The sequence below is a fragment of the Culex quinquefasciatus genome, chromosome 2 (genome assembly GCF_015732765.1).
Source record: "Culex quinquefasciatus strain JHB chromosome 2, VPISU_Cqui_1.0_pri_paternal, whole genome shotgun sequence".
Lineage (NCBI taxonomy): Eukaryota > Metazoa > Arthropoda > Insecta > Diptera > Culicidae > Culex > Culex quinquefasciatus.
In genome coordinates, this window is record NC_051862.1 from 183,001,548 (window position 1) to 183,016,474 (window position 14,927).

Here is a 14,927-nt window from a genome sequence, read left to right on the forward strand (position 1 = left end):
CGGCAGTAGTGGCCACAATCCGGAGTGGCCGGAGGCCCCGCAGATGTTCCGATGGGGGGACATTTTCTGGACCCTAAGAGTTGGGGCAATATGGGTATCAAACTTTATGGTTTTTGATACCGGACATTAAATTTGACATTTTGGCAGTAGTGGCCACAATCCGGAGTGGCCGGAGACCCCGCGGATGTTCCGATGGGGGGACATTTGCCGAACCGTAAGAGGTGGGGGAATATGGGTATCAAACTTTAAGGATTTTGATACTGGACATGAAATTTGACATTTCGGCAGTAGTGGCCACAATCCGGAGTGGCCGGAGGCCCCGCGGATGTTCCGATGGGGGGACATTTGCTGGACCGTAAGAGTTGGGGCAATATGGGTATCAAACCTAATGGTTTTTGATACCGGGCATGAAATTTGACATTTTGGCAGTAGTGGCCACAATCCGGAGTGGCCGGAGACCCCGCGGATGTTCCGATGGGGGGACATTTGCCGAACCGTAAGAGGTGGGGGAATATGGGTATCAAACTTTAAGGATTTTGATACTGGACATGAAATTTGACATTTCGGCAGTAGTGGCCACAATCCGGAGTGGCCGGAGGCCCCGCGGATGTTCCGATGGGGGGACATTTGCTGGACCGTAAGAGTTGGGGCAATATGGGTATCAAACCTAATGGTTTTTGATACCGGGCATGAAATTTGACATTTTGGCAGTAGTGGCCACAATCCGAAGTGGCCGGAGGCCCCGGGGATGTTCCGATGAGGGGACATTTGCCGGACCGTAAGAGTTGGGGCAATATGGGTATCAAACTTAATGATTTTTGATACTGGACATAAAAAGTTGCATTTGGCCATTATCTGAAATTAAGCAGTTAAAATATGCTAATGCTAAGCAGTTAAAATATATTGCTTATTAGGCAGGAAGTAATAAATAGACTACTTTTTTGTGCCACTGTGAAAATCTGTTTCTGGAAATTTAGAATAACTATCTCGTAATCATTAAGAGCCCTGTAAAGGGTAGTTTTTAATGTCTGCTGTTCAAATTTCCTTTACTGCCACCGATTGCTTGCAACAGCCTTGCAAAAACATTCCCGCATCTTGGTAACTTTCGAGTGGTGAAGGAAAGTAAATTGATTTCACTTCGATTTCTATTTCAGCTCCACTTGCAATTTCCGTCCCCTTAGTTCGATAGGACGGTTATTATAAGGGGGGAATTTGGACCGGACATTCTAATCGAAAATTTCAACAATCATCTTGCAAAGTTCTTTGTCATACTGGTCATGTGTAACATAACCACCTGCACCTTTTTATTGAAAAGAATAACTCTTTCGTGAGAATTCGTGAGTCTTGAAAAAGACTATTTGGTTTTTGGGAGGTGTTGATCCGGAATCCGGAATCCGGAGCGTTGTGGTGAGGTTGGAAGAGGGCGGAATTCATTCAAATGAGACGAGCAGCCGCAGCCCGGCGTGCACCCCAATCCAAGCAGAAGGACGCTACGCCGAACCCGGCGGATTTCCCGCAGTTCCAACCACCAAGGCCGCGTTTTGTGGTACCAAACCTACAACCGCTTCCGCTGAACCACATTCCCGGCCGCGGGCAGAAACAAAATCCAGGAGCCAGCCTGAACCCAACCCCAAGCACCAGCCAGAACCAAGCACCAGGCACCAACCACAAAGCCGAGGGCAGGCCGATTCCTCCGGGATTCCGAAGCTTCGCGCAAGTCACCAACGAATCGCCCAACGCCGCTGCCGGCGCTCAGTGATAACCCCGAGGATGGACTCTACACTGCCAGATTATTTATTGCATATATTAACTGTGTTTGTTTTAAGAACAAAATTCAATTATTCTGCCAACTAAATTCATATTCATAGGTTAAAACATCCGCTTTATACAGAGAAAATTCATTTCAAGAACACAAATTGTGCATGCAATGTGAAAACTTTCAAACATGATCAGCATTATATTGCTGAGTTGTAATATTTTGTTGAATTGAGCGAAAGTTAAAAATCTTGGTAATAGTTTAACAGTTTGGCGTTATCTTGTCTTGAAAGAATAGACAATAAAATTAAAGCAAATCTTTGTTCTGTAGTTTATCACATTTTGCTAAAAACTCACCAAGAAATGTCTCGGAATCGGCCTGGACCGTGCCCCTTCCAGAACCCGATGGAATCTGTACCGGGTCAGGTCGTGGGTAGAACCGTACTAGCCCCGTGATCGGGCCGGGCATTGGCTCCAAATCCACAGTTGCTGCTGGGTTACCGGCCGCTACTGTACCTCCTCGCTCGGCCTCCTCTTGCGCTTTCAGTATCTTCCGCTGGCGGAATTCCCTGACGTGTTCAGCGCTCGTCTTGGCAGGCCTCCGCGGTTTCGGTGCCTTGATCTCCTCTTCCTCCTCCATCTCCTGCTCTCCCTCCTCGTTCTCCATCTCCTGCTCTCCCTCCTCCTCCTCCTCATCACGATCAGCAATCGCCTCCTCAGCTTGCCTCAGTGGCGCCACCACCCAGTTAACTCAATCCGAATTCTGAAACGGAATCTAATTGGAAACGTATACAAATTCCGTTTCAAACGCAACAACCGGTTCCGTGTTCGAACCGGTTGTTGCGTTTGAAACGGAATTTGTGTACGATTCTAATTAGATTCCGTTTCAGAATTCGGATTGATTTGACTGGGCACTCTGTTCCCCTTCTCTCTCTCCTCACGCTTACGCTTGCCATGACTCGCAAGGTATTTCGCCGCCAGGTGTCGTGACACCCTCACTAGCTGAATGCCAAGAGCAAAGTGTTTGCAGTTTTACGGGCGATATTTCTTATATAGTAACGCAAAAATATACTCTCTCTCCCTCCCTCTCTCGCTACTCCCATCTCTCTCCCTCTCACACACACACACACACACAAACAACACACACACACCGACCATGTGGCCTTTTGGCATGCAATTCATTTTGAAATTGATGAATAACTCTTTCGTGATTGTTTTGATGGCCCTGAAAAGGGCCGTTTGAATTTATAAGCGGTGTACCATGCAGATTTCGTCCAATCCGCGACTCATTCGGATACTATTTCGGCAGCTTGCCCCAGTTTCATCGTTACGTGGTTCCGGTTGCCTTCAACCTGCTGCATCTAGTGCGGCCGCACTTTTCGTGATCCTACTTGATGGCCTTTCTTCTCCCGCAGCTTTTAATTTATCTTCCTCTGCCGCAATGTGTGCGAAACACACTCTTCGCCGGCCCGAACGGTACTGAAGAAGACTTGGGGCTGCTCTTCTTCTCTCCTCTGGTAGTGCTGCTCTTCCCCTCTGCTGGTGCTGCTCTTCTTCTCTGTCGGTGCTGCTCCGCGGTTCGACCTTCACTCGTCGGTGGTCTGGATAGAATGAAGAGGCTTCTGCGCTGGGATTTTTCTTTTATACATTCGCGCGAGCCAGATTTTGCGCTGGAGGGTGGAGTGTCGGCACTCGTCTTCGACAGCTCTGAGAGAGTAGACGTGTTTGGTGTGTCGTGTGCGCTAAGGCATCGTTGCGTGCCTCGAGTTGTTTGACGGATGGAGGTGGAAGAGACCTCCGAGACGGATGATTTCCAACTCATCCCCGGAAATCGTTTTACTTTTTCCACATTACCAGGATTTTTGAATATTCGAGAATAACTTCTTCCTCCTTCCAAGAAATGCACTTGGTGCTGTTCGTGTTCTCTGCTGCTGCTGCTGCTTCATCAGGAGCTCCGTCTGGGTCGGCGTCCAACCCAAGTAACATTTTTTGTTGCGGATCCTTAAATGCAACTAGGGTATATGGCCCTATTTTGGACCTACTATGCAAAGCGTCAACATATTTCACATAGTTCTCAGGAACGGTCTAACTAATTTGGCTCGTTTCAGGATTGTTTTGTGCCTTAACTTATGCTTAACAAAGTGTACTATTGAAAATTTAAAATAATTTAACCATTCCATTGTAATAAGCATTTCAAGTAAAACATTTTTTGGATGCTTTTTGGACTTATTGAATGTATTTTGGAGACATCGCTGAACCTATTTTGGACCCACACTCTGATTGGTTGAAATTTGGACAACTCGAATTGCGGCGTGCGGCGGCAACACGCACACTTACAAAAACTCGGTTTGATAAACCAAAGGGCCTATCCACGATTATAATTTGGAAAATATTTATTTCAGAAATTAAACAATTATGATGAAACAATGGATTTGAATTTGAAAACGTGTTTCAATCATATTGAATGGAAACTCACGCATCTTTAGCAGGGGTCTGTCCTATTTACAATTTGCATATTCTTACGACCTAATTGTTCAAGCATTAGAACATAAAAGACAACCCGTTATTACTCGCAATAAAAACACCTTATCTTAAAATTAAATGAATGACACAGGTACATAACAAGTTACAATGAAAAAAGGTTCTAAATTTTACGCAGAGCTTATGTTCAAATATTATTAAACAATCAAGAAATTTTAAAGGGAGATTATAGCTTGTAACTTGGTGTGAAACTTTCTCATCTGTCATGTTAAACTTTACAGTTGCTTGACAAAAAGTCTAACTACATGTTGCACTTTAAAAACAATGTAATATTTGAAAAAAATCTTTGTTTGAATACCAGGGTGCCTTTGATAGTCATAGTTTGTCTTGTTAAAAGCAGATTTGAGGTTTTCAAACATTATTTTTACTTCGAACTTACCATCACTTAGGTTGCTGATGTGATTTTTAAGAAAATCATTTATGTCAATACTTAGTTAATTATGTTTATAAGCTTTATATAATACATATAAATTTTAGGTAATATTGTTCAAAATTCAGAACTTTGCCTGAAATTCGTTGAAACTAGTTTTGTTTATTAAATTATGGATGTATATTACATGTATAACTGAATTTAAAGAATGAATCAAAATTTTCACATTTTATATGAAATTTGTTTTACTGGCCTTTAAATTATGAGATTTTTTAAATTACGTTTCAAAAACAAATAATATTTAATAATATTTATATTACTTATTTTACCTTTTCCTAGTGAAGATTGTCTGAAGAATCCGAAAATGCATTCCGTTTTACGATTTAAAATCATGTTCATTGAAAAAAAATCATGACACGTTGAGAAGATGAAAGTAATGCTATTTATCAACATTTTCTTAGTTATAGTTAACTAACTTTTTAATCTTTTCAAAATTTCATGAAAAGTTCTTCATGAGGTACTTTGAGCACTTCTCTACCACGGTCAGTATGATTCCATACCATTCCGTACGTATTCAATTTTTACTCTTCATTTTGCGGAAAAATATCAAACCTATCAAAGGCACCCCGGCTATATGTCTCAAATCATAAAATTCATAATGTTAACATCGCATTTACCTCTTGTGCTTATTTTTTTTCGAAGATTTTTATTTTTCTAGCTGGTTTAATTGTGTTTCTAACATGATTGACACGGTAAAATTCAAAAGTGTAATTTATTATAAACCAACGCTGCCAATTGTGAAAAAAATCGTTATACCTGTATTTTTAAAAATTATATATAGATAAATATGCAAAAATCAGATAAAACTTACAAAAAATATATTTTCCACATGTATATTTCTCTAATAAGTTAGCAATACGTCTTAAAAGCCATCACGATCTTCGACACATATTGATTTTTTTCTTAACCAAACCAAATTTTGTTTGTTTTCCACTAAAGAGCATTTAAAAGACGTGCAGATGATAATTCAAAGCATTTTTTATTTATAATTCGTAAATTGATCGAGAACTAATCGAAAAATTGATTTGTTTACAACTAGCGCTTAGGATCTTTTAAAACTAACTCAAGTTTTTTTAAATTTAATTCATACGACTTTTTCAAAAACCACTCGTAAGCGATGTTGACAGCTCCTGTCACGGTGACAGCTGACGATTTAATGAACTAGACCCTTTAGGTTTTTCAATCGTTTCCCCTTCAATTCCAACAGGGTAGCCAGTTTGCATTTTTTGAAGCAAAAATTAAAAATATATGCGGCTAAATTGGTGATAATGATGTTAAGACAAAAATAAATCAACATCAGTTTAAATTTTGGGATACTTTACAATCTGTCCTAACAATCATCTAAATCTCTAGCATCAATTTGCATTTTTATCGTTTAAAAAACATATTTTCATTGTTCCTGATAATCATTTGCTTTTTAAAGCTTAGATTTCATTCAAATAATTACAGTAAAGAAATTCAATTCAAAATATTAAATTAAAAATTATCAATTAATTTCAATGAAATATCGAAATAAATTGATAAACTAAACTGGCAACACCTTGTTATACATGTGTTGGTGATAGCCTTGAACCGACGGCAAAGTAGGTCCAAAAACTGATCCAACGCGGCTGATTTGAAAAAATATTTAGAAATGAGTTTTTTCGATAATAGAATAGTTATTTCAATGGTTTAGTGACGGAAAACCAGAAAGAATTAAATAAACAACAGTTACATTACTTGGAAACCGGACGAAATTGCTTGGTGTCAGTGCAAAACAGAAAAAATCATCAAGGTGTCGCGAGCCAAATCTGATAAGCAACGAGGTCGGAATTTTTGGACCTAATCGATGTGCTAGGAAAATGAAAGGAAGTTCGAATGGCGTTGGAAAAAGTGGCTGAAAAAGCGGAAATAATCAAAAATGTTAACATTTTTTGAAGAGGTAAGATACAAAACGATCCTGCCTACACTTTCTGTTGGTTGGATTCAGCGAATTCGTACTTTAAAAGCCTGAACTACCTCGATTAATTAAAATAGGTCCAAAATAGGTACTAGGTCCAAAATAGGGTCATATACCCTATTTCGTAACACCCAAAATGTGCAACCACAACATAATTAGAACACTCGTGGTGCCTTAAAAAGCGCACGAAAATTTTGTGTTGGCAACATTTAGCCGCTTGTTTCAACTTTGTTACGACGAAGTTCCAGAAACAATTTGTTTGTCTAAATATATCGGTAAAGTAGTTTGTTGTGTTGTCATGATGTTGCCATTATGTTGTCGTTTAATTTGCGTGAAACAAAAATAAAACTTTTTTAACAAAAAAATTTAAGTGCCCCAGTCGAGATTCTAGACTGGTACCTTCAGATCTTCACACCTTGCCTCTACCACTGAACCATGGTTGAATTGATGAAAGGTGAAATGGTTGGGCTCAACTGTATCTAAGGATTTTTGATTTCAATATTACTCTTGGCACACAAATCGGGCTAAGTCACATGTTGCAACAATGGAACCAATAAGTTTTCAATATGTTTCGATTACAAAATGAAATGCATTGTTGCAAAGTTGTTTTCAATTCGAAAGGTTTGCAACATTGCAACGTATTGTTGCTAAAATGTCAATTTTATGTTTCTACAGCAAAACAAAACAAAACCTGGACTTAGTCAAATTTATCATGTTGCCAAATGCTACTTGGGAAAATTGACTTGATTCCGTCCGATCGTGGATTCCTCGTGGCTGGTTTCCTCCTCGGGCCCGCATCAGCAGCAGCAGGAGCTCCTTCCAGGTCGGCGTCCAAAATTGATTTGACTTGATTTTGGATCGGCACTTCCTTTTATGTCAAATCGTGATGGCGTTTGGAAAAAATCGCCAAATTGCAGTTTTATTAATTTAAACTCAGTTTTTAAGTGCTTCAACAAAGTTTCATGGCCATTAATTAGGTATATTAAGAAAGCTTGAAATCTCCCATTTCGTTTGGTGGGTACCACTTTTACGTGTGTTGAACTTGCAAATCTTGTAGTCGCGTTTAGTTTCTTTTCGTTACATTTCGCTCCGCGAAATTTTGGATTGCTACCCTGTATAGAGCCCTAAGACGAAGTTCTTCGTCAAAAACCTGAATTGTTTTAAAATTTCGCGGCAAAAAGGTATGGCGCGGATTTCGCGGTTTTGACAAAACTCGGCGCGGTTTTCGCGGATTTGGTTTTGGTAAAGTTGTAACCCTGGGAGTGTCTAAAAGAACAATTCTAGAGTGTTTTGCTAAAAGGTCCTTTTAACATATGAATGAAAAAATAAAATAAAATAAATAATCAGGTTTGAATTGAGAAAAACCCGGAAAACTCACCCTTTTTAAATCAAACTCACAGTTAAATTAAAATGTCTAATTAACAAAAGCTTTGACCAAATCAAAAAAGCAATTCAATGTTCAAAAGTTGATAAAATTCCATACAAAACCGTATTATGCGTGAAATTTCCTACAAAAATTCCAGCCTGTTAAAAATCCGCGAAGAGGGTCGAAAATCCGTATGGTGAGGAAAAAATCCGTACAGTTGGTAGCCTTAGTAAAAGGGATACACTATTGCTTACAGTTATTGCTTACAGTACAGTTGGTAGCCTTAGTAAAAGGGATACACTATTGCTTACAAAAGTGTTGTGCCGTTTTGAAATGTTAGGCTCACCTTGGGATTTTCGATAATTCGCACCTCCGTTTGATTCAAGCTGAGACACGTGCAAGGAAAGGTGGCAGAAGCCGCACCGAAACCACCGTTGGCCTGGTGATTGCCCCGGTGCACGGTGGTCACGTCCACCCTCGGAACAGTATCAACTACGGATGGTTCCGGAATGACGACCACGTTGTTGAGGAGATTCACATAGATCGGTATGCCCATTCCGGTGCTTCCAATAGAAGTTGACCTTTTCTCTGCGCACACGTTCGGGAAGTGGAAGCGTTGTGCGTCCACCGTCTGATTCGCCGTGTAGGGCACGTTGTCCTTGTCGATCCACGTGATCTGATAGCCTTGTAGCAGTTCTCCGGTAGACCGTACGAGAGCATGATTCCGTTCCAGCATGTGGTTCGTCACGGGTCAGTCTGCAAGAAACAAAAATAACCGTGAAAAAAAGTTCTTTCAATACAAACATCACCCCCAAACGTACCATTCTGCTTCGTCTCAAAATCCAGCAGGCGCCGAATGAACGCCTTGTACAGCGTAAACGGAAGCAAACCCGCCAGGTTGTTGTAACAGACTGAAATACAATGTCATCATCAGTAAGTGAAGCAAGAGATTTTACGGAAAGCGAGGAGCAACAATCTCCGTGCAGACTCACATGTTCAGACAGTTAACCCGGTTCAAGCCTCCGCGGATGACGACGTCGTGGTTAACGTTCTTGTAGCACAGCATCAGACACCGGTTGCTCGCCTCCGACGATGGGCGGCGTCGATCTGGAAGTATTTAAGTAGAAGTTGATTCGACCAAGCCACTGGATGTACCGGTAGCCCTGCGCCATCGGCTCTCCTGGGGGTAGATTGAACCCAGAATCCTCACGACCAGCTTGTTCGTATTGGGGATCAGCAGGAGGTGATTTTGCTCCAGAAACCCGGCGGAACGAGTACGGTCACGTTGAACAGCTGAAAGTCACTCCCGACTGAGCAGTTAAGACTCCGTTGTGCTTGTCTATCGAAACGTTGACGAAAACCAACTGCTAGGTGAAGATGGCCAAACTGATCGAAATCTTGCCCTACCGGGGTGTGAATGTCCACCGCGGTCGACCCGCTTCGTTGGCGCAGTTCAGCTTGAATTGTAACTGCGAACGGTTTTCGCTGCGACGTTGTCGACCGGCATTGGAGAGGCACACGTCGGCCATGAGCAGACTGCCGCTCTGTAGTTGGTAGTACCTGTTAAGAACAAGTGTGATCTAATTAAAGGCTTGGTAGATGTAAATTGAGTTCACTGAATAGCGAGCTCAACGGGATTAAAACGGATCAAAAGAAACCTTTAGTGCAGTCCAAGCGGTTGCTGGGCGGCTGCTACTACGGTGTTGTTGTCCGAGATAATCGTACCACAGACGTATCACAGGCGTCTGTAATCGTACTGGGCCGCTCGAGGTAAGCGATAGTGACCACAGACTCGCGCGTGACAGGTTCGCTTTGCACCGGTAAGCCCCTGCAGAGATGTTGCTCAACTCGCGGTTGTACGGTTGTACGGTATCTTCAGCGTCTCCCGTTACGGAACCACACGTACTCGATGAGGTCATCGTCACCGTAAAGCGCTCCTGGCTACTGCTGCCTTCTCCTTCGCTGTCGTCTCTAATAAATAATAATTTGCCGAGTAACCGTGGCTGAGATGTTATAGGTTTCGCCTAGTAAGCGGAAGGTGATGGGTTCGATTCCTGTCTGGCTCAGCAAAGCCAGATTCCTTCACTGGAAATCCTGATCGGTAATGTGAGTTTCGATTTTGCGGCATACCGTCAACTGGGGCGAATTGAGACACATGGGGTGAATTGGGACAGCAGTTTTAACCACAGGCAAAAATATCAGGCCTGTTTGATACTAGTGATGAAAATGGGCAATATGCGTATCAAAATTCATGATTTTCAATAATGGTAATGCAAATGGCCATTTTGACAGTATTGGCCACAACCTGGAGTGGCCGGTGCCCCCAGGGAGGTTCTCCCAGAAGAACATTTACCGAACCATACGATTTTGGGCAATATTGGTATCAATATTCATGGTTTTTGATATTGGTAATCAAAATTGCAATTTAAAAAAGTTGGCCAAAAGCGGATGAGCCTTGGACTAGTAATGGTTCGATATAAGGCGGGACATCGTTCTGATGAATCCACGCGTCAAGTCCATTCCCTTGAACCAGGCTTTTCTTTGCGCCTTAGGTCGTATGGAATACATCCAACGTCCTTTGGTGTCATCGTCCCATTGTTTTTGCCAATCCAGAAGCGCACGCTGCCTCGGAGCTATACTGTTCTGATCAAGATAATTCTGATGATCTAACAGAACTACTGATGTAGTTAGTTGCGCTCCTTTCAGGATGTTCCTTACCTGGATGTCAACCCAAGAGGGTCAGTGCCATTGCAAGCTCTTAGGTAGCAATCCTTGGCCTGCAATGCAATGCAATGTATAAATATACATGACGTAAATTGCATTGTATTATTGTTACTTTAGGTTAGGTCACTCGTCCTTCATCCGGGCTTGTGACCGGCAGTATGTTCCTTATCATTTTAGTATTTTTTCCCAAATTTTACTTCGGGACCATTCATAAACCACTTGGCCGCTGGGGGGGGGGTGGTTGGTGATTACGATTGTCCGCTCCATATAGAAAAGTTGTTTTTTTGTAAACAATTGTCCACGAGGGGGAGGGGGAGGGGGAGGGGGGGGGGTTGTGATTCCCAAAAAAGTGTTAACGTGGTTTGTGGATGGTGCCTTCTGATTTAAATGTTATAATTTGTTGAGATTTATCACATACTGGCGGATTTACCCTAACCCACATATCTTATTATTTAGTAGTAATTGTATGTTTAAAGTTAATATTTTTAAATTATCAAACAATATTATTTTTATCACAATGACTATTTTTGATTTTATTATTTTAATAACGACTATAATTAATAATGATAATAGCCAGGACTTCGTATATTTCGATTTTTTTTTTAATTTATTATTCAATCAAAATTTATAGCTTTAATACGTGTCACACATTCAAATGTCTGGAAACCATTTCTAATGACGATTTATACAATACATAATACTTGGAGTGTGTGGAGTGGAATTAAATGTATTTATATAGTAGTAGTAATGTACATATATTTATATATAAATGTATAGAGATTTTTTTTTTGGCGTGTAGCATTTATTCCATCTCTAGTCTGGGGCCATTTCTGCAATCTTAAGAATCGTTTCAGAACCAATCTCCAGATTTTGTTTTTTTTTATTATCTACAAAAAAATATCCTAATATTCGAAGTCTTAGCTGTTATTATAAATGTAGATTCAATTCATATAAGATGTTTGTAGTATATAGTAATTATATAGTAATTGTAAAGGTAGACTTAAATCTGTTACTTGAAAGTTAATTGTATCATTCATTGTGTGAAGACAACGGTAAATCTCTGCACATCACGCAAATGAACCTTTCAAATACTGCATCGTACGTTTTCAATTCTTTTGCACAATCTGAATGCCACCACCGAGAACACCGTTCACACTGGCACCAAAATGAGTTATCAGTTTTGCTGACATGAATTATTGAATTATGTATAATTGTAAACTCCGTTAATTTAACGCCACATTTTGGGCATATGTTTTCAACGTCATCTGAGTTTTTAATTATATAGTCTATTATTTCAAGACGGTACTGAATCGGATTAAATTTTTCATCGTAAAATGTTTCTTTTTCCTCCAGAAAGTTTCTAACATTTCTAAACAGATGAACACCACAATGGTCATTGTCATCTTGAAAATTAATATTTTTCTCGACAGGATTTAATCGTTCCATCAACAGTTTTAAGTTTTTCAAGTTTTTCGAGTTTCTCAAGTTTCTTTTATCCGTTAATTTTTTGCAAGCATTAATAACAGAATTCTTCAAGAACTCGTACTTACTTCGAGATAAATTTTTTTTTTTCGAATCCATAAATAGAAATTCATTTTTCTTTCGATCAATTATTGCCACCGAGAAATGGCTTGCGACAAATATTGGAATAATTATATACTGAGACTCTAAATGCTCTACAAGAGTTCCTCTAACATAATCAACCGAATTTTCGGGATCAAATAAATACTGTCCGTGGTAGGTCATTAGACATGATGTAGTGTCCTTATACTTGCCACACAAAAGTTGTAAAGCAAAATCAGCACCATAATTGTCAATCCAACTTGTGAAACCATTTTTCCAAAACGTACTTAAAGATCCGAATGTTATATATTCCTTATCACTAAACAGTAATTTCAACATTTCACAGTCTTGGGATCGTTCAATCATGTAGTATTTAATGTCTCTTTTCAGACTATTTGGCAAAAGTGAATCACTACCTTTGAAGTTGGTCGATGCTAAAGAAAATCCCTCAAATTTCGATTTTTTTGTAAGAATATTAGTTTTATCAATACTGCTTGATGTTACTGGTTGTTGTGGTTCGAAAATGTCTATTTCCATGCGAGATGAATCTTCTTCGTGTATTGTACTTAATCTTGATGTCTCGTTATCTAACTGAAAAGGTTTCATCGTAGGCCAGCTTCGTGACGATCCAAGTTTTTGATTTTGAATTTGGTGTTGATGCATTAACATTAAATCGTGGTTTTTTAGGTTTTTTTTTTATAATGTTCACCTCTCATAGGTCTTTTTCCATAACCTTCCTTAGTGTTAACTACTTGATCAATTTCCATGTTTTCCATAAATTCTTCGTTATCAATCGACTTAACTGTTACTATAGATTTTGGAGTCGAAGCATGGACGTCAAACTTAGTGAAATCTCTATCAAGTGATCTTATTTGTATTGGATGCTTGTTTTTCTTAGTAGGTGTTTTAATACCTTTAAAATTTCTGGTAGCTTTTGAATTCATAATACCGAAATTGAATTTGATTATTTTAGCTTTAATATCCTTAAATAATACATGAACGAGAGCGTCATCAATTCTAACAGGAAATCTTGTTATGAATGTGCAATTTCGAAGGGCTGATTTTATGTTATTATGATGCGCCTCAATTACCCCATTGTTAGCGCGATTAGCGTCTTTTTTTTTGGGATCATTTGGATTTACATTTTCTTTATAAGCTATTATTGGGCTTATAAGTGGTAAGTATGTAATATATTTGCGAATAATTTTAGTTATAAAATCATGCAATTGTTTATGCGATTCTTTAAAATTATCTATTGATTCGTATTTTTCTTCAACAACTTTGGTGTAATCATTTAGAGCCATACGATCGTTGTAGCTTGATCGAACTTCATATTTTCGTTTTGTAATCTTTCATCTTCGACGAAAACATCATCCTCTTCAATGTCGTTATTCAATATTTCAGTTTCAAATTCAATCAAAGCTTTGAGTTTTTTGTAGAGTGTTAATTTTAATTCAGAATCTGTTTCAGTTAAAACCTTCCACAACAGTTTTAGCATAGAATAAATATCATTTAGCACTCGAAAATCAAACAATGCTTTTATTACTTTCTTGCAAATATATCTATCCTTGTCCTGCTTGTTCGGGAAAGCTAGATTTATATCATTATACGCAGCTTTTGAAATGTGCGATGAGCATAATCTAATAATAACAAAATCAACAGTCGTTGTAGGGTCTTCAATCCATTTTTCGATGAATTCCCAGCAGTGTTTTAAATAAGTAATAACGTCCATTGAATTAAACGCCCTAATTAGAGCATTAATACCCGCCATTGAAAAATCACTTATGACTTGGTAAAATATTGTATACAATTTTCGATTTGTTAATCTTTGTAAACTGTGAATCACAGTCAATAATATCATAATAATATTCTGCGTTGTATGAGAAGTGGTAAATGCTTCAAACAATGGAAAAGTGGTCAATTTAACATCCGTAGGATGACAAGGAAATCGAGTTACGAGGCTGTACATATAAAGTGTTTCCTTAATGCCTATCGATTTTCTAGGATCTCGAAATGTGCCACCTGTTGCATCAAGATAACCAGTCAAAAGATTTAATTTGCTAGCCTCTAAAATTACTCTTGACATTTCGTCAGTGTTAATAATTATACAAAAAGGTTTAACAGAAAGACTTCTTACCATGGACATTTCTCTTAACGATAATTTAATAAGGGATTGCAGTTCATCAGAATGCGTTCTCAGAAACATCCTAATTTGTGATGATAATTTTTGAGCAGCGGAATCAGACATATTTTTTTTACAATCTTTCGTGGCCATAAATTTCTCTGCATCTTTTTCAATTTCTACTAATTGCTTTTGTTTAAAGGCCATTGGCGTCTCAACTAGCATCTCTTCACCTGCTTCCAAACGTTCTAACCCTTTGATGTGAGAGACCATGCAATCAGGATGTACAATTTCATGTATGTCTTCAAAAACTTTGAAAACAATGTCAGAACTATCATTCTGATTAAATGTAGCAATTAACATAAATCTTTTGCAAGGAACTTGATAACAATGACCAAGAATTGTAACTGTTTTGTAAATTTTGTTTTTATCAAGTCTATAAGTTGTTTCTCTAAAGTATAACACACATGTAGGGTGTTTTTTTCTA

At 39.0% G+C, this 14,927-nt stretch overlaps 1 protein-coding gene across 1 annotated transcript; it reads right to left on the bottom strand.

The window, feature by feature from the left end:
- Window positions 1–8,782: 8,782 nt before the first annotated feature.
- LOC6053941 lies at window positions 8,783–13,414 on the bottom strand. Its single transcript, XM_038250979.1, has 6 exons — window positions 13,410–13,414; window positions 9,690–10,002; window positions 9,467–9,611; window positions 9,052–9,138; window positions 8,853–8,942; window positions 8,783–8,787 (listed from the first exon to the last, which is right to left on the bottom strand). The coding sequence occupies exons 1-6, from the start codon at window positions 13,412–13,414 to the stop codon at window positions 8,783–8,785; spliced, it is 645 nt and encodes a 214-aa protein (XP_038106907.1).
- Window positions 13,415–14,927: the final 1,513 nt, after the last annotated feature.

Bases quoted from the DNA above. Each gene is read 5' to 3' on its own strand.
- LOC6053941 (XM_038250979.1), bottom strand. The intron at 9,139-9,466 runs GTCGACCGCGGT...AAATACTTCCAG, and splicing joins GAACTGCGCCAACGAAGCGG to ATCGACGCCGCCCATCGTCG. The intron at 8,943-9,051 runs GCTTGAACCGGG...ATTGTATTTCAG, and splicing joins CGACGTCGTCATCCGCGGAG to TCTGTTACAACAACCTGGCG.